Source organism: Schistocerca cancellata, chromosome 2, assembly GCF_023864275.1.
Source record: "Schistocerca cancellata isolate TAMUIC-IGC-003103 chromosome 2, iqSchCanc2.1, whole genome shotgun sequence".
Classification (NCBI taxonomy): domain Eukaryota; kingdom Metazoa; phylum Arthropoda; class Insecta; order Orthoptera; family Acrididae; genus Schistocerca; species Schistocerca cancellata.
The window spans coordinates 1,148,803,201-1,148,824,251 of NC_064627.1; the positions used below are offsets into that span (position 1 = coordinate 1,148,803,201).

The 21,051-nt window shown below is 40.6% G+C and overlaps 1 protein-coding gene across 1 annotated transcript in view; it reads right to left on the minus strand.

The window, feature by feature from the left end:
- Positions 1 to 21,051, minus strand: part of LOC126161283 (ATP-binding cassette sub-family C member 4-like) — a 260,323-nt gene that overhangs the window by 125,064 nt on the left and 114,208 nt on the right. Inside the window, exons 4-5 of the mRNA XM_049917023.1 lie at positions 11,485 to 11,689; positions 1,645 to 1,870 (exon numbers count right to left, since the gene is read on the minus strand). Of these exons, the coding sequence (XP_049772980.1) occupies positions 1,645 to 1,870; positions 11,485 to 11,689 (431 nt within the window). The remainder of the gene's footprint in view (positions 1 to 1,644; positions 1,871 to 11,484; positions 11,690 to 21,051) is intronic.

The following is a 21,051-nucleotide window of genomic DNA, read 5'->3' on the forward strand; positions in this document are numbered from 1 at the left end:
TGTTTTGTGCAAGATACAACCTTCTGTACATAACAAAATCTTTAGCTTTAAATTCAACAGTTACCTAATCAATAAAATTTGGTTCATGTTCAAGTTCACCAGATGTCAGGGTGTGGGGGAAGGAAATTTGATGTACAGAATTAAAAGAACCTTTGAAGGGTGGACTGTCTCAGCTTTATCACTTCTGTCTTTATTTTCCATAAAAAACTGTTTTCTTGGATTTTCAGTGCTGTCTATCACTTAATTTCTCTCTTCACTTATTACTTTCTCAGATGCATCAGATGCAATTCTGATTTTTCCTTTTAGCCCCCTTGTATTTCAACTCCTTCGTTTTGCTTTTGAGGATCCCTTTAATGGCCGCAGAACTTACGACAGTAGCATGTTCAAATTTTATTGAGTATTTTTCCATCAATTTTGTTGCTAATTATGTATGCATCAACTCAGTTTTAGAAGACTGAGCTATTTCACTTATCAGCCGAGGCCTGTCAGTCATGCTACCCAGAAGAGGTGTAGCAAGCACACTATTTGGTGGAGGTATATCACAGTGCTTGGTAGGAAGTCATCTTCAGTAAAAATGTGTTTCCAATAGAATTACTCTTGTTTCTTTGATTTATGTAGACATTATATTGACAGTATTCATTGCTACTGGATGTGCAAAGCCAACACAGGACACCACATTACAAACTGAAAATGTTTCTATTGGATGTGATCATATCCAACGATCTGTAGCTGTATTCTAGAAGGTTTGAACTCCTCTCAGAACAGTCACAACAAGAAGAAAAACAGAAAGCAGTTTAGTCAATAGAAAATAGCTGGAAATATTGAGAGTATGCCCCACTGCTCCTCGTACCAGTGTGTCACTGTTCCTGTATGGCATGCTTCCTTAACAAAAAAGATACCATCACAGCTAGACACAAGCAACACAACTCCCTTGTGGCATAACCTCAAATGCTACCTATTTTACAGGATAAATGAAATTGTGAATTCTCTCTTCATAGCTTGTAAGAACATTGAAATGGGGAAATATTTTATATTTAGAGTGACAAATCATAAATACTAAATTATTCATTTACCTCTGTCTCAGAGAGAGGTTAAAAAGTTTGTTTATAAAACTTTTAAGGGCATACTGACTGTGCTGCCAACACCTACACTTCAATTGTGAATGCAAAATACAGTGTGTGTCACTGTTCTCCCCATCTCACTCTACCCCTTTCTCCTCCACTCCATAAATATCCTCACACAAATTAATTACATTTATAGATTAAAGAATGTATAATTTTCACTGGCCTCACATTATCAATATATTTACAGTCAGACACACTTATTTACGTACAAGTTTACACATTCAGATGTGGGGTACAGTGTTATCCTTCCTGGGTTTCCTACGAATGACTACAAGCAGCACGAGGGTACAATTATGTTTACACAAATTCAATCCTCTTATGAATTAATCCACTTATGAATAACTTTATGAAGAAAAATGTATGTATCACTGCTAGAAATGGATACAATTAAAAGAGAAGTCACAAATTTGTCATATGAACAATGCCACTGCATGTATAGCTCAGTTCACAATAAAGGCACACTGACAGTCACAACCAAATGCTACAATGAGAAAGTGCACAAACAAAATGTCATACATACTCTGAACAGGTACTGTTTGTAAGAAGAGTCCAGTAACACCAATAATAGATGCCCAGCCCACAAACTGCCATATAAAATAAGTGGCAATTACAGCCTGTATTGGAGTGATCCAAATGAACTGGAGAAATAGTGGAACCAAATCAAATCTGTTCACGTCATTTGACAGAAGATTGACCATTTGTCCAGCAGCAGTCTGACCAAGTGATATTTTGCTCAGACGCATGACCTGGAACACAAAAACAAATTTCAGATACTGTATATTAAACAAAATAAAACATTGTAATTATCTGAAAAATTTTATTTTCTGCTGTTCTTATATTACCAGTAATGGTTTAGTATAGCCTTCAGAGAAAATCTATTCCACAGTTCAAGATTGCAATGTTTTTGTTATATTCTGTTGTACAATAGTTGAAATTTCAACATAGAACACACAAACAAAATGAAAAAGTGAGTGAGTACTCTGCCATACACCACTTTCCAAAAAAAAAATTTCAAGAAGTTGGAAGGAATGTAATCAGAGATGGTTAGTTTATGTTGTTATAGATGATGATACTACAGCACAATTAAGTCCATATGGAAGTATGCTCAAAGTCAATGACAGATTACGAAGATGTGTTAATCTTATCACATTAGCACAAGATTAACACTGCTCCAAGTACCACCACTGCCAGCAAAATAGTTATTTTTAGTAACCCTCTTATGGTCATCCAGCTGAACTATTACATTATAATCAATCACTACACATTTAATAATGCACTTAAATCACATGAAAACAATCCAATCTAACAAACAAATACAGGTTTTCATGGCAAATCAAATTTCTTTATATTAATATATGGAAAGTTTTGGTCGAGAATAATGAATTATCTTTGAATAAAGGAGACAACTAACTGTTCCCATCTGCTCATCTCTTGTTGTGGTCTGCTGCATCAATGTAGAACAATGTGCAGTGATAGCAGCGAGTGATGGGACCATAGTAGGTAGTTCTGTGTAGGTGGATAAGGAATGTCTTGCATCTGGGTCTTCCACAAGGGTATAATCCCTGTGATATGGCATTGGGGGGTGGGAGTGGCATAGGGATGGACTAGGATGATGAGGTTGGGTGGGTGGGTGGCACAACACCACACTGGGAGGGGATGGAAGTGTCTTTGGTAGAATGTCTCTCACTTCAGTGCATGATGATAGATAATCAAAGCCCTGATGAAGGACATGGTTCAGTCGTTCCAATCCTGAGTGGTACCGAGTGACAAGGTGGGTGCTTGTTTGTGGCTGTTTCTTGGATGAATGTGAGGATCAGGTGTGTGTTGGGATATGGCATGGGAGATCTGTTTGTGTATTAGGTCTTGGGGGGGGGGGGGGGGTATTACCTGCCTGCAAGCCATTTGTGATGCCTTCAGCATACTGGGCGAGGGAGTTCTCATCACTGCTGATGTGTGTGCTATGGGTGGCTAGACTGAATGGGAGGGATTTTTTGGTGTGTGTGTGTGTGTGGGGGGGGGGGGGGGGGGGGGGGAGAGAGAGAGAGAGAGAGAGAGAGAGAGAGAGAGAGAGAGAGAGAGAGAGAGAGAGAGAGAGAGAGAGAGAGATTGACTGGATATTTTATCACAGAGAGAGCCCCTTTAACTGTTCAGAGACGTCACTAAACCCACCCAAAGATGTAAACACAACCACGCATGAGCAGCACCTATTAGACGGAGGGGGTCCAACAGCCCTCCAGTTACACTCGTTGTGCCAGGAAGGAGGTACATGGCTTGTGTTGTCTGTTGTTCAACCATTACCAGATGATCAATACCACGGTATGATTGTGTCTGCATTGTTACTTTGTGCCAGGAAGGGCTCTCGACAAGGAGGTGTCCACGTGTGTCCAAGTGAACCAAAGTGATGTTTTACATCTTCATGTTTTTGTGGCGTAAAGACTGTCCCATAAAGTTTAGGGCATGCAGCCACATGAATTCAGCTTCTCCTAATATTTCAGCTGAATACCGTCCAGCCAACTTCAGAGTGAGCCGAGGTGACTAACCCTCCAGCACTTCGGTGCTCTGTGCTTCTCTCCTGGACTGTACGTCTTGTCTGTCCGATGTATGAATGGCTGCATTCACAGGGGATCTTATAAATCACAGATACACCTGTCTCTTACAACCTCAGAAATCTGCGGTGGCAGAGCACTGTATTGACACTGGGCACTCTAAGGTGTTCGATAATGTCAAAATTTTAGCTTCAACTCCATCTTTCTGGGACTCAGTAGTGAAAGAAGCAAATGAAATTCGAAAAAATGGCTCTGAGCACTATGGGACTTTACTTCTAAGGCCATCAGTCCCCTTAAACCTAACTAACCTAAGGACATCACACACATCCATGCCCGAGGCAGGATTCAAACCTGCGACTGTAGCGGTTGCGTGGTTCCAGATTGTAGCGCCTAGAACCGCTCTGCCACACCTGCCGCAATTGAAATTTGATTGGTGACTAATTTAATTAAGAGAGAGATAGCAGTTTCAGCTTGGAAAAAATCATGGACTCCAGCAGTTTCTGGCAAATACGTCACAGCGGTGCAGCTCTCCGTGACACATCGATATCACTGTATGGAACGACTGCACAGCCACAGGTTCAATTTCTATGCATATGTTACACCTCTTTGCCACCTATTAGTATCTCTGTGCCTTGTGCATCTTTGGCCACATACACAGGGGTTTGGTCCGCAGGTTTAAAAGGACGGAGCAATGCTGGAGCGTTAGTCACCTCAACTCACTCTGAAGATGGCTGGACGGTATTCAGAAGAAGAAGAAGAAGAAGAAGAAGAAGAAGAAGAAGAAGCTGAATTTATGCAGCTCCATGCCAAAAAACTTTATGGGACAAAGCGATGTTGTTCAGACATGGAGGAGATACAGAGAGACAGGAACTGTAGATGACACACCTCGCTCAGGCCGCCCAAGGGCTACCACTGCAGTGGATGACTGCTACCTACGGATTATGGCTCGGAGAAACCCTGACAGCAAAGCCACCATGTTCAATAATGCTTTTTGTGCAGCCACAGGAGGTCGTGTTACGACTCAAACTGTGCGCAATAGGCTGCACAATATGCAACTTCACTCCCGACGTCCATGGCGAATTTCATCTTTGCAACCATGAAACCATGCAGTGCGGTACAGATGGGCCCAACAAAATACCGAATGGACCTCTCAGGATTGGCGTCACGTTCTCTTCACCGATGAGATTCACATATGCCTTCAACCAGACCATCTTCGGAGGCGTGTTTGGAGGCAACCCGGTCAGGCTGAACATCTTAGACACACTGTCCAGCGAGTGGAGCAATGTGGAGGTTCCCTGCTGTTTTGGGGTGGCATTATGTGGGGCCGACGTATGCCGCTGGTGATCAAGGAAGGCACCGTAATGGCTGTACGATATGTTAATGCCATCCTCCGACCAATAGTACAACCATATTGGAAGCATATTGGCGAGGCATTTGTCTTCATGCACGACAATTTCCGCCCTCATTGTGCACATCTTGTGAATGGCTTCCTTCAGGATAACGATATCGCTCGACTAGAGTGACCAATATGTTCTCCAGACACAAAACCTATTGAACATGCCTAGGATAGATTGAAAAGGGCTGTTTATGGATGATGTAACCCACCAACCATTCTGAGGGATCTACACCAAATCGCTGTTGAGGAGTGGGAAAATCTGGACCAACAGTGCCTTGATGAACTTGTGGATAGTATGCCATGATAAATACAGGCATGCATCAATGCAAGAGGATGTGTTACTGGGTATTATGTGTACCAGTGTGTACAGCAATCTGGACCACTGCCTCTGAAGGTATCTGCCTATGGTGGTACAGCATGCAATGTGTGGTTTTCATGAGCAATAAAAAGGGCGGTAATGGTGTTTATGTTGATCTCTATTCCAGTTTTCTGTACTTGTTCCAGAACTCTCAGAACTGAGGTGATGCAAAACTGTGTGATGTATGTATTTTTGATCTTCTTTAGAAGTAGATTGTTACGTCGTGTGTGTGTGTTTTTTGGTACTTATTGATCTGCAACACTTCTAACAACTGTGAAAGTTTTGCTTTAGAACTAATAGCCTAAAAACAAAATGCTAAAATTTAACTTATGTTCCATGCTGCATTCTCCAAGAGGTACAGTATTTAACCATACACAAGAGGGGGCACCACATGGCAAGGTCAACCTCCAGAGGGAGGCACCGTAGTTACAGTCAGAAGCCATAGTGGACACACACAACACGGACTGTTTAATGCTCCAGCCTTACAGCACATAAATAGTTCCAAAGAGAACATCTCTCCACCAATTGTGGAGATAATGGGACACTCAGACTATCAACAACACACTGAATTCAGGACTAGGTCAGAGTATGAAGATCAGTGCAAGTGAACAACTGAATTGCCATGCATTATCTTCATTATCTTCACATTCAGTTATGTACTGTACGATTTCTGTTAACAAAATCATTGTAAATTGTTGCTAATCAGAGTTGCCATCATTTATGCTGTAGTTTGCCTAAACCTGTTGGACCCCTTGATGAGCCCATACAGTTGGGGCATCCGAGCAAGCCACCTCAATAACGGCAGTTACTCATAGTTGTGCAGGGTTCTCTTCCAGTGACATTTCTGTTTGACACCAAGAATATTTGGTGCACACAACATAACAACCTGGCAATGAGGAACAAGGAACTTAGAAATCTGACAACAAAGACAAAGGAGTAAGAACTTTGCTGATGAGAAATTAGTGAAGCTTTCCTGGCAAAACAACAGATAGACTTTACCGTAGTGTAACATTCATAATATTCTTGTCGCTGCTAACTAAATTTCATTTTCAGGGAAGTATAGCAGAATTTTGTATACTGTGCAGAATTTTGTCAATCAGAAGTGGCTCAAACAAACTTATTGCAGCTCATGTCACTGCTGCTCTTCTCTTCAACACAAGAACTTTTGGTTGCACAATTATCAAAATTAGAAGTGAAACAGATATTCAAGAAAATTTCAGTATGTCTCCACCGCCGAGTTCATGCTAATGATGGCAAGATGATATTTAAGTTGATTCAATATAGACATGGTGAGCCAATCATATACAGAAATTTAAGGTTAGCTACAATCTTATTTTAAATCTCAAGTGGATGTAGCAGCAGCCATACATAAATTATTCCAATGTTTTAAGAAACCTAATCAAGGTTACAAGGAATGGATAGTACACTTACTGAGGTCCACTACAGATCGCAAATTTCTGCTGATAATGAGAACTGCAGGAGGTGACAGTCTCACTCATGACATGATTATTCTGCACTTTTCTGATACAAAGTTAAGGAACGGACACCTTAGTTTGGCCAACCCATTGCTGCAAGAATGTTTAGCTTAAATTAAGGCACCCAACCAGATGCTTGTCTCAGATGACACACTCCTGTTTGAAGATGCTAGTGTGTTCACACACACACACACACACACACACACAAAAAAAAAAAAAAAAAAAAAAAAAAAAAAAAAAAAAAAAAAAAAAAAAAAAAAAAAAAAAAAAACACACACCCTAGGTTAGGCTGTGAGTGCGGTCATGCAAGACAGCCACCGAGTCCAAAAAAGGAACAACCATTCGTGCAGAGATTCCATAGGCAAACTTACATTCACGTGCTGTTATATTAATCACCTGCATGAAGACTGTTTCTTCAAAAACATGCACTGCAAATACTGCAGGAAGATGTGTCACAAATCTGAGGTGGGCATATGAAGCAAATTAGGCAACATAATGAGACTTGAAAGCACATGAAAATGATTCTTAATAAATATACTGATGATGAAAATTATGTTGAAGATAAACATACGCACATAAATAAAATTTCATGGGTGGAAAGTAAATTCTAGCTTCTTAGTTAATGAGAAAGCTTTATTGGTTCAACTACGAGTAAATAAAGTACCACTGAAGTTTCAAATTGACATCAGCTGTTCAACTTCTCTGACCAACAGGCATGTAAAGAAATGGGATGAAAGAAATTAACTGAATTGGAAACTTCACTGTTTAGCTACTGTTTGTCCATGATAAATTGACAGTAAGCAAGGCGGCTGCTGGGTACAGCAGGAGGCGTGCCATGCCCCTGCGTCTGGACTCCCGAGGGGAAAGGAGTGGTGAGGGGCAGGCAGTGCCTGCTGCTTCCCACAGTGTTGGCACAACACCTTCACAACACGTACAATAATACTTCATTTCTAGGAGAAGCAAGATGTTGGCTACATTCTTAGAGAAACGAATACCTTTCAACTACCGCTGAGTTTCTCTGCTTCTGGCAGCACCAGGGATACCATCAACTTACTGTGGACTCTCAGTACAGTGAGAAACGAATACTTGTCAAAGCCTGTTCATAATAGATGTTGCACATGAAGATTTACAAAAAAAGCTAGTATAACAATAGCAAATTAACATGAAACAATAGAATTACTGAGTCCCGATTTATTTAATAAACTAGGCTTCGCAACCCATAAACAACAAACTCATTGACACTGATGTCTCTACCAAAGAGTTTGAAAAATACACAGTACTCTTCTTCTGCGGGAATAACTAGCATTAATAACTACAGAACTCGCATTATACTGAAGCCGAACGCTGTGTCAAAATTCTGTAAGATACACAATATTGTATTTGCTTTCTGAGTCAAAGGGAAACAGGCACCTTATTGCCTTACATAATAGCATTACAGAACGAGAAAACCTATCTTTGTGGTATGAAAACATAAGTAACACTGCGGCAGTTTTAATGTCGCACTCAATTTGCAATCAGTCACTGATAGTCATATCTAATTCAAATATCAGAATTAAAGTCTATATTAGCCGGTGGTGCACAATTTGAAAATCATATTTAAGATTTTACAAGCAGCCTTTTTAAAATGCAGCATGAGAGAGTACACATTCTTACAGTGAGAAGTCCAATACTTACGGTACATTCTGTGACAATAAGGCATCAGGCCAACACAACAACACACTGGAGCAGTTACGTATCTCCCAGTTACCAAGGATCACAGGCAATTACACACTGTTCTAGGTCAAACATTTTACTACAGAAAATTTACTCCATGTGCAGCATCCGGAAGCAAACCACTTCACAAACAATTACAGACAGGAGTATAATCATCATCAATTCTGTGGGAATGGTTGTGCCCATGACCATGATGTAACCCAGGACTGAAAGGTGGTCAACATTAGTCGTATCATCTGCCTTTTTACTGAACATCTAGATTGAAGCTAACAGTCTCATTGTCATCACTAGATTATGTGCAGTCATGGAGACTGAGTAATTATTACAAAATATATTCCATTAAAACTTAGGCTTGTACAAGCATTAGTCTAATTGGACCAGTTATAATTAGTTTAAGTCTCCATGACTGACTATAATGCACTGATGATAGCTGCACTGTTAGCTGAAATCCGAATCTGCAATAAAATGAAGACAGATGAATTACAACTAATACTGACCTCCTTTCAGTCAACGAATAAAACTGATCTGGATCTGGGACAATGAATGCCAATGTGCATTTGACAAATTAAGTTTACTGGGTACCGAATGTCTCCCACCACACGATACAACTAAAATGTTAACCATTACAACAGGTGCTACCAATTACGTAATTGTCACAGTCTCTTCACATACACAACATGGTTTCAAAAGGCCAATCACATATGCATCCAAAACCTAAACACTTGGAAAAATCAAGTCAAACTGAAAATGAAGATTTCTCTATTATATCTGCAATCAATGATTCATTCTACTTATGGGCCAGAAGCCATTGGTGGTAGTATTTCAACTTAACAACACTTTTTCTTTTAGAGCAGCACAACACTTACAGCAAGGAGAATTGCTTTTATCGAACTATGATTCCAAAACCGTCACATCTCAACATGCAAAAGGCAGATGTGATACCCAACTGCAGGATAAAAAATTTTGATTCTTCTGCTTATGTTTATTTCACTTTGGATTTTTTCAGTCAAGACAGTGTTGAACATTTTCCATTGAATGAGAAATTTATAGGAAAACATATACCCAAGTGGACTGTACAAAAAAGTTAATCAACCAGAAATTAAATCATATTGGCACATGAGACTTACTGTCTACAAAGGTGTCATTCTTGTGCAGTCAGAATCATGTAAGACACAGGTGGTTGTTTCAGAAGTGCTAAAACAGGAAGTGTTTCAAATGCTATGTCAATGCCACTGGGGCTTACTACTTATGATACACATGCCTGAGGGTGGTGTTATTGGAAAAACATTGAAGAAGACATAAAAGTGATAACAGCTTACTGCAACTAGTGCCAGAAATAGCAGTCAGCATCCCTGTGGCTACATTTTCCATGGCCACACACACTGGAACACTGGTCACATTTAAATGTCAACTATGCTGGACCATTTTTGGAACGCTCTACTGGCAGAGTGTCACAAAAGAATTTTTTACATTTCCACGTGCAATGCAAATATCATCTAAAACTTCTATGAAAACAATCTAAGAACCGTCAAGAATTTTCTCACTCTAAAGCTTGCCTATTTTAATATATCTGGAGAAGCACACAACAGCCATCAATTTTCATCACAGGAGTTCAAGTTTTCCTCTGAATAGAACAGCATATCTTATTTCAAAACTATATCATTCCACCCAGCAGGAAACTAACTCCCAGAGATATTTGTAAGGATACACTAATATCAAATGACAAAGTTAACACAGCAGTTCAATAAACATAATATGTTTGTTTTCTTTCACAGTACAGAGCCACTCCATACAATACAAAATTCCAGCAGAAGAATTGCATGGAAGACTAAACCAGCCACTAACATCTGTCCTAATGCCACTCCTGCATTTGCAAACTGAGCATTCACAACAATTTAGAACCAAGTGTTTCAAAGTCAATGATCAGGTATTCATTACCATTACAAAAATGGAAAGAAACAATGAGTGACAAAGTGAGACAACAGTTTGGTATCATAATGTAGCGTCCAAACGAATAATGGTGTCACAGTGCAGATTAAAAACCAAATTGAGACATCATCCATGTGTCATATAGATGGAACTCCTAAGTTCACGTAACTCAAATGCAACAAACATCTTGGGAATTTACAGTTGCAGCCAGTAATCACATCACAGTTCACCACTAACATTGGGATCTAGCACCAGCAAATGGTCATTGTCATCCTTACAAAGCTTAGATGTTGTATCTCATCCTGATGAAGACAACATTATGTTGTGCTCCCATCTTACATCACGAAGATAGTTTCCCACTGAACAGATATATAAGCAGATACACAGCTCCAATCAGCTTGACAGTACCAACACCATGCCTCCAGACAGGATAAGGGCATCTCTAGTCACCATACAGAAGAGCCAGACAGGACATTCTACTACTAGGCATTAGTCAACTTTCACTGGATTCAGAAATAGACCAGTGTTTAAAGATATAGCAGTGCAAGTGAACTTCAAACTACATTGTCACACACTTTTTGCACAAGATAAGTAATGCATTAATTTCTATTAATAAATTATTGTACATTGTTGCTAATCAGTGTTATCATTTATGCCACTGTGACGTAACTGTAGTGGCTGCGCACAAAGCCATCCCATATGAGCAACTACTTTTGGTAGTGGGAGTTTCTCTTTCGCCTACATTTATGTCTGGTGCCAACAGTATTTCGTGAATATAACAGGGAAAAATATTTTAGCGTTGATATGTTTTTCATCTGAAGATTATTTTAATAATTCATAGGTTAATTTAGAATTACATGCTAGTTTCTAATGTGAACAAAAACTTGTCTGTCACTTCAGCTGATCTTTATAACAGCTGATCAGTTTTTTATGAAATACTCACCTTTCTGTACACAAGTGAACAGCATGCCACCCGAACTCTCATTCCAACACACTGTGCAATCAGTGTAGAGTGATGCATTATGAATAAGCTAATTACACACGACAGGATCAGAGCTCCTGAATACCAGTACATTTCTTGTCTAGAAACTACTTCATTATTACTGAAGTGTCTTATGACAGCAGCGAGGAATATTGGTTGAGCAATTCTGCAACATCAAATGAAACTGCATACATAAATATCATTTTCAGGACATTTTAAGCAAAGTAATTTTTAAATAGTGAATAACAGAGTAAAGTACACTTACAACTAAATTACAAATTTTTGAATTTACATTCAATCCAGCATTTCAATTTATCAAAACACGTTTACAAGGGGGACTTCAAGAAGTAAGTTACACACTAACATGGCAGGCCAAGTTTAACTTTTATTGAATGCTTCGCTACACTTTGAAGTTACACAGATATGTGACACTATTTTTCAACATAGTCACCAAGTCTCTAAACCAAGGTCAGAACATTCTACCAATTGTTCAATCACTAAACAATAGAAATCCCCTCCCTCGTCATGGAGACATTGAAGGATAGCTGCATGAACATCTTCATTGGTGGAAAATCTCTTTCCCAGATGTTCTTTCTGTTCACAAAAGAAATGAAAATTTATTGTGCAAGATCTTTAATTCCCTATCACCACCACCTACATCTGTCTGGCCTTGGTCAAATTGTTGGTACAATTTATCTTTGGCTTTGGTGGTTCAAGGTGTGGGTTCCTGTAGTCATGGCCTAGTTCATGAACCACGGGCAACTTACGAGTGTCCAAGTAAGTGGTCCCGACAGTCGGGATACCAGTTACTTTGCAATAAGGCTGGGCACCTCGGACATATTCCAAGTCGTGGTCACCTTTGTGCTCAAACGGCAAAGACTACCAAATCCACCGGTTAGTCCCTCAACCGTTAGGGGTAAAACTCAATGGGTCCCGGGGCAAGTAAGGCTAGCAAACTGCTTCCCTGGTACTTTAAATATGATGCTGGCAACAATCAGAGCAAAATGCCTCAGACCTTTGGAGGTGACGAAGTCCCACTTCTAACTGACAAACCCGGGACTCCTAAGATACGACTTGGCAAACAAATGGTAATGAGATGGGGAGCTATTAATATCAATGGGGGCTACTCTGGGAAGAAGGTAGAGCTGGCAGAGCCTGCAAGTAAGATGGGGCTGGACGTTTTAGCTGTTAGTGACATTCAGGTAAGGAGTGAGACAGAAAAGGAAGTGGGAGAATACAAGGTCTACCTGTCAGGAGTCAAATCAGGAATAGCACAATGGGGTGTAGGGCTTTACATCAGGAAAGAAATGGAACCCAGCGTAGTTGTAATAAGGTATGTAAACGAACGACTGATGTGGATAGATTTGACAGTGTCTAGCAAGAAAATTAGGATTGTGTCAGTATATTCACATTGTGAAGGGACAGATCAAGATAAGATGGATAGTTTTTATGAGGCACTCAGTGATGTAGTTGTTAGAGTAAAGGACAAGGACAGTTTTCTGCTCATCGGTGATTTTAATGCCAGGATTGGAAATCGAACAGAAGGGCATGAAAAGGTTATGGGTAAATTTGGAGAGGATATGGAGGCCAACAGGAACGGGAAACAACTCTTTGATTTCTGTGCCAGTATGGGCTTAGTAATCACAAACTCCTTTTTTAAACATAACATCACTCACCGGTATACTTGGGAAGGCGGGGGAACCAGATCTGTCATTGACTATATAATAACAGATCAGGAATTCAGGAAGGCTGTGAGGGACACACGTGTATTCAGGGGATTCTTTGATGACACTGATCACTATTTAATCTGCAGTGAAATTGGTACTGTGAGGCCGAAAGTGCAGGAGGTCAGGTCCATATGTAGGAGGATAAGAGTGGAGAAACTTCAGGATAAGGAAATCGGGCACAAGTACGTAACAGCGATCTCAGAAAGGTACCAGTTAGTTGAATGTAGTCAATTACAGTCATTGGAAAAGGAATGGACAAGGTACAGGGACACAGTACTAGAAGTGGCTAAAGAATGTCTTGGAACAGTAGTGTGTAAAAGTAGGATGAAGCTAACAGCTTGATGGAATGACACAGTCAAGGCAGCCTGTAAAAGGAAAAAGAAGGCATATCAAAAATGGCTACATACTAGAACTCAGACAGAGAAAGTTATGTTGAAGAAAGAAACAAAGCCAAACAGATAATTGCAGCATCCAAGAAGAAATCTTGGGAAGACTTTTGGAAAACCATTCTGGAGTGTAAATAGCAGTCTTCGAAAGGGAGGTAAGAAGGAAATGACAAGTATTTTGGACAGGTCAGGAAAACTGCTGGTGAATCCTGTTGATGCCTTGGGCAGATGGAGGGAATATTTTGAAGAGTTGCTCAATGTAGGTGAAAATATGATCAGTAACGTTTCAGATTTCGAGGTAGAATGGGATAGGAATGATGGAAATAGGATCACATTTGAGGAAATTTGAGGAAGTGGAGAAAATGGTCAATAGATTGCAGTGCAATAAGGGTGGATGAAATTAAGTCAGAACTCTTCAAATACAGTGGAATGTCAGGTCTTAAATGGCTACACAGGATAACTGAAATGGTGTGGGAGTCAGGACAGGTTCCATCAGACTGGACAAAAGCAGTAATCGCACCAATCTTTAAACATGGAAACAGAAAAGATTGTAACAATTACAGAGGTATCTCTTTAATCAGCATTGTGGGTAAAATTGTCTCAGATATTGTTTAAAGGAAAGTGCGAATATTAGTTGAGGACAAATTGGATGAAAATCAGTGTGGGTTTAGGCCTCTTAGAGGTTGTCAGGACCAGATCTTTAGCTTACGGAAAATAATGGAGAAGTGTTATGAGTGGAACAGGGAATTGTATCTATGCTTTATAGATCTAGAAAAGGCATATGACCGGGTTCCTAGGAGGAAGTTATTGTCTGTTCTACGAGACTATGGAATAGGAGGCAAACTTTTGCAAGCAATTAAAGGTCTTTACATGGATAGTCAGGCAGCAGTTAGAGTTGAAGGTAAATTGAGTTCATGGTTCAGAGTAGTTTCAGGGGTAAGACAAAGCTGCAAGCTGTCTCCACTGTTGTTATTATTTATGGATCATATGGCTGGGTGAGATTAAGATATGTGAACACAAAATAAGCAGTCTTGCATATGCGGATGACTTAGTTGTGGCAGATTCGATTGAAAGTTTGCAAAGTAATGTTTCAGAGCTAGATCAGAAATGTAATGACTATGGTATGAAGATTAGCAGCTCCAAAACGAAAGTAATGTCAGTGGGAGAGAGATATAAACAGATTGAGTGCCAAATAGGAGGAACAAAGTTAGAACAGACTGAATGCTGAAAGGCATAATCAGTCTTAAATGATGATGATGATGACATTGCCATTTACCGCCAGTAATATATGGTAAACCTATGTGCAATTCAGATGTTTTGCCCAAAAAAATCTTACAGTCTCACGTACTTCAACAATGGAGTACATTTCCAGTTGCAGCACCATTTCGATTGTGCACTGTGTGCACACTTCTCTGTACCACAGTACAACTGTTTTTGCAAGAAACTTGCAAGGTGTTCTCTCTTCTGACATTGCGCTACTTATTGCACCGTGGTCTTAGCACGGTATGACCTAATTTACATTCTGAAGTCCCTGTATATCTTTATGAAAATGGTTGGGTAGGTCAGGTCTCCTCCTCACCATTGGTGTAGTATTTTTCACTAACTCTGAAGCTATTTGTAACGCCGGAAATGCATAGCCTCCTATTTCCATCTATTGTACTATTATTTTTTTTCCTTGCTTTGTTACCTCAAGATATGACATTTCTGTCTCTTTGTATATTGTAATTGTTTTACTGTTTGTATATATAGATTTATACATTTATGTCTATGTATAATTGGTTTGTTTCGTAAATATTATTTGTATTTTTACGCTGGGTCTTGCCTAGGGAAAACTACGCTATCGAACGATTACGTCGATAGGTCGTGTGAAGAATCGAAGTGTGTACGATCTTTGGTAGTGTTAACTCTGCCGCGTGGAGCGCGGGCTGAGCAGGGGGAATGTGGCGGGAGTAGCGAGTGGAGCAGGTGTGTTGTGTGACGCTCCCGCGAGTTGCCGCGCTTTCGGGGTTTGGCAGCATGTAATTGCGCTCGACTTGCGATGATAGTTTCTGACATGGTGTCGCGGACGAGAAACATTAACTAGCGCACATCAAGAGCCCGTTTTCGTCTGGTGACCGTGTCAAGAAGAAGGCGCGCCAACATCCAGCTTCTGCAACAGCGACGGCCGACAATGAGTGACTGTCGCCACCTCCTCGACCGACGGCTTCAAACCTTCAATCAACCGACGAGGAAGACTGGACGCACGTAAAGTTTTAGAACTGTATGGCAGACCTCAGCTTTTCAAACTGTTCCATTTTCGTCACTATAATTACAGCAACTTAGCATGAACGTTTGTTGCTCATTGTCCCAATTGCATTACCAAGCAGAGTCCCTTCCTTTTCCGAAATGAACCCGAGTGTCGTTGAAATTCAAATGCCAGCATTAAAGTAATATAGCTAACTCGTTTTCACTGCTTTAATTTCAAAATCGGTTAAAGTATTTATAGCTGGCTACACTATTTAGATTACACAAGCACAAATTAAGAGTGCGAGTTTTGTTACCATATTTTAGCTTACCTGTGACTGCAGCTCAGCTTGGTACGTACTAAATTTTACTATTGTTAATTGTTCGGAATCATTTAATTCAAGTTCAAAGTTAAATCTCTTATTTCTAAATTGCGTAGATTCAAGTAGTTTTTGAAATGATTGTTGAGGTAGTCCAAGACTAACCGTATTTTACTGAATTTCGATGTGCGTCAGAAAGAAAGCTCACTATTAACTTCAGTCACTAAATTAACTTTCGATTTTCCGGTTTTATTAATTCTTTTGCTAAATTAAGTCAGGGTGTAGCGAAATTTATTACTTCTGACAAACTTTCAGTTTTCACACTACACGTGTCAACCTTCAGTTGCCACGCTTCTAGTGCTAATTATATGTGCAATAACCTTTCTTTTTCAGTTACTATAGTAATTGTCCTTAGGACTGGCGACCGTGATTTCCCCCAAATCTCAAATACCTAATTACCGCTAGTTAATTGTTAACGTAACGGCTGCACATTTACTTTCTTTATTAACTTTACCCCTTTTCAAAATTAATTTCCACCAGTTTCATTAGCACATTTCCTTTCATTTAGATGTAACCCTTTCCTCCCTCTTTACCGACAGGTTAACTTCGGTGACGATTGCTTTTCCAAAACTCCCATTAGGTACACGCGGTTTCATTTTTCACTGTCATTAAGGTCGGTAAGTGAGGGGGAGGTTACATATTCTCTTCTGTTGCTGGCATAAACCATTTTGTGTGATACAGTTTGGCATAAGCATTAAACAAATGGTTTGTGTTGTTGCAAGACAGTTTGCAAGTGTGGTATCCAATTCCTGCTAACTGTAGTGTCATCCCACTGCATGCCCATTTCAGTAGGATTGTGTAGCAGAGAAGAAATCTAATGTTTTCCTTCCTGAAGTGATCATTACTGTATGATTGTTTCTGTGACTAGTTTCTTCTACCAACAGAGCTGTCAATAAACATTAACTTTGCGTTGTGTCACAGACTATGTCTGTTCTTCATCCTATGCAAACTATACTGAAGTAGCAACACCCAGCTAACAAAGGCTTTTGTGGTACATCATGATGAATTCTGATGAGGTCATTTCCACTGACTGAGCTGCTGTTTCTGAGAATACTGCCCCATCATCTGCTGGTGAGCTGCATTCTACAGTTTCCCAGGTCACCATCCAACTACCATTTCTTGGACTACCCAACCAGCTCTTTAGTTCATGCAGGTTGAAGTTAGTTTCCGTTGTTGTGGCATAACATCTGAATATACAAAGTGTGTGTATGTGGCCAGCCAGCTCTACCACCACTAAGTTGCCAATATCACCACACCACCACTCACCGAGCTACACCATCACCTCGAGATGGACTTCATAGGCCATTCTCCCTGTCTCCAGTGGAGAGCATACATGAACTGATTAGTGATGACATTTATGACAGAACTCCTGCACCACGTCCACAGCATGGTCAATAATGGGACGAACTGCTCCAGATGCTTTGGGGAACCGGCTGCTTGGCCAGGCATGTGCCATCCTGCTACTCAATCTTTCACTGCAACAACTAGTGGCCCTTGCTGACACTGTGGTCAAAGCCCTCACTGCAGCCCACTGTTCTGGTTCAGCTCATTTTACTGTTATCAGGGCTGCCTCCAACACAAGAACTGTACTGCCAGCAGCACAGTGGACCACAATGCTCAGCACCCACCATGGCCAGGAGTTCTAGCTGCTTTTGGCCAATATTGAAGCTGTTCCTGCACCAACACACCTTTTCTGGCACAACTGGGACCATCAACATGCCGAAGACAAATCTACCGTGTGCTGATGGTATTGCACATTTGGCGAGAAAGCTCCATGCTGACACCCACCGTGCGATGACCTAAATGACATCTCCACAAATGAGCGTGCACAGAAGATGCATTGCCTCAAAGGGTATGTTCATCTCTGACAGAAGGTTCCCCACAGACACTGGTTCTGACCAGTGCGACTATCCATGCAAGTTTTTCCCTGGGCATCTGCGAATAATTCCATTCCGGCTATCATCATCTCATCCATTGCCAATTACAGTGTCTACCCAATGCAAGTGGATCTAGGTCTGCATTGCACCTTCAGCTGGCAGTTCTTCACTGAAGACTTCACAGAGCCAATCATCGGTGACAATTTCTTAGCACATTTTTGGCTCCTTACTGACACTGCCAGCTCTAATCTCATCAGTATTGACTCCAGTTACTTGGCCATCACATTCCACTGTGTTTGCACAAAACTTTATGCCAAAAATTGCCCACGCTGTTGACACCGGGCAGTAAGAGGACCACCTGGCCAATTTCCCATGCATCACATGCCCACATGGTGGATCCAAGGGGTATGACACAGCACAGTACAGTATATCATATGCACAATGACTGGCACCACAGTTAATAGCAAAAAATACTGCCTCCCATCAGAGTAACTTGCACTGCTAAAGCCAAATTTCAGGTTATGCTTTGACATGGTATCATTTGCTGTTTGGCCAACCTGGTCCACTCCCCTCCATCTTGTACCAAAGGATGCATCCTGATAACCCTGTAGTGACTATTGTGTTCTTAATGCACACACTATCCAGACAGATATCCAGTCCCAAACCTTCATGATTTCAGCCAAACTGACAGTGGCACTACAGTGTTCCACATACTTGACTGCAAGAAGGCATTCATTTGCAGATATGATAGTGATTCAGTAAGTCACTAGAAAATCCAAGAGATGGCACTGAAGATATCAAAACCTTTTGCTAGTAGTGTCATGTGTGTTAGAGGCCAAGTAGAGTAGCAGCGGTATCCAGGACATGGTTTCATTGTACCAGTCAATTGAAGCAACAAGCTCATTTATTTCAGAAGAGAGTTTTGAATGTTATTTAAACTTTGATATTTAAAAGACTTAACACCAAAATAGATCAAAGCTGAGTTGGATCAAGTTCGCAGCACATCTACTTTCCTATTTGCCACTGTTACCAATTGGTAAATGAGTTCAAACTCGGTTTACATCCACAAAAGATAAATTGCATTAAGGATTTCCAGTGGAAGTGACCACCCAGAAATGATGACAAAATCCACAATATTGTTTTCACTGACCGATGAATAACTGAATGAAATAGATGAGCCCATAGGTATGTCACAAGGTACAGTGCTTTCAGTTTTGCATGAAAAATTGTGTGTGGAAAAAAACTTTACGAGGTTAGTGCCGTGTTAGCTCTCTGTGGAGAACAAACACAACCGTAGGTTCGACGGTGAGGCCGAGGTTGTTTTGGCACTTTTTCTGCCAGGTTTCAGCATTAATACCTAACTGTGGACAAAATATGACTACCCTAACCTACTATACTGCACAGACTAAGGAGCAATCAAAACAGTGGGTTTTTGAATGCAGATGAGATCTGAGGAAGATGAAGACACAAACTGGCTGGCAAGGTGATGGTCACATGTTTTTGGGATGCATGCAGAGTCACCTACATCAATTAATTGTGAAAGGGACAAACAATAACTGGGGAGTATTATGCACCATTACTGCACCAGCTTAATGAAGAAACTGAGGACATACATCCTCATTTGATTAAGAACAAGATTCTCTTCCTTCACACCAATACACATGTGCACCTTCCCACAGCAAACACAGACGAGATCCCCTGTGATGCATAGCCTGCAGCCATGCCTACTCCAGAAGTCGAATGAGAAAGAATGTTGCTTTTAGTGAAGTCCAAGAAGATACTATTGTGCAAAAAACTTTGGAAACTGTGTCGTCTTTATGGAAAGCACTGGATGCTATATGTGCACCTTCAACAGCCAAAATTACAGAATTAAAGCTCAAATTATTGCAACAAACACTGTTTTCACTGGATTTGACTGAGACTTTTTTATTTCTGAATTTAAATGACTAAGGATGTCAGTTCATACTGAAAGAGGTGGTCATCACCCACACAGATCTTATTTTGCAGATCTTCCAAAGCCCCCATTTTTTGGATAACAAAGTTGGAGGAACAATTGAAAAACTATAGAGAGATAAAAAGGGGATTATGATGAAAAATAAAAAATCCTGAATTGTTTTTCCATCTTTTTCTAGGGACTCACTGAACAACCCTCTTACCAGACACCACAGAAGACATCCTGAATAAAGGCATCACCATGCCCTTTGGCCACTTCTAATATCTTTACATGAAATTTGGTTTCCAGAATGCTACACAAACATGGCAGCAATTCATTGAATATATGCTTCATGACCTACGCCTTTGCTTGACCCATCTCAACAACATCTTTCTGTTTGCTTCTTTGCTGCAGCAAAGCCGGAAACATCTGTCAGCAGTGTTTCAATGGCAAACAATTCTGAGGCTATCATTAATCCCTCCAAATGCGTCTTCAGAGTTTCCCAGGTGTCATTCCTGGGTCACCAGATTTGTGAAATCAGCTTTGCTACCCTATCTGAAAAAGTTCAGGCTATTCAGGAAATTCAGCTCCCTTTAACTCTTCAAGAACTCTGCTGGTTCCACAGATGCTGAAATTCTACCACTGCCATCTCCTTAATGCAGCCTCCATTGAAGAGCTGTTGACAGACATTCTTGCTGGCTCAAACACTAAGGGAAACAATCACATTCCTTGGATGCACCAAATGGGCACCACCTCCACCGCTGCAAAGAACAGCCTTGCTGATGATGCACTTCTGGCTCCCTGCACGATACCCAACTGCCACTGGTGGCCGACACCAGCCAGCAAGTCATGGTTCAGCAACACTTCAGCAGCTCCTGGCAACCATTGGCCTTTTTTTTTTTTTTTTTTTTTTTTTTTTTGAGCAGCTTACACCTGCACAAAGTCAATGGAATGTGTATGACAGAGATCTGTTTGCCCCGCATGAGGCAATCTGCTACTTTC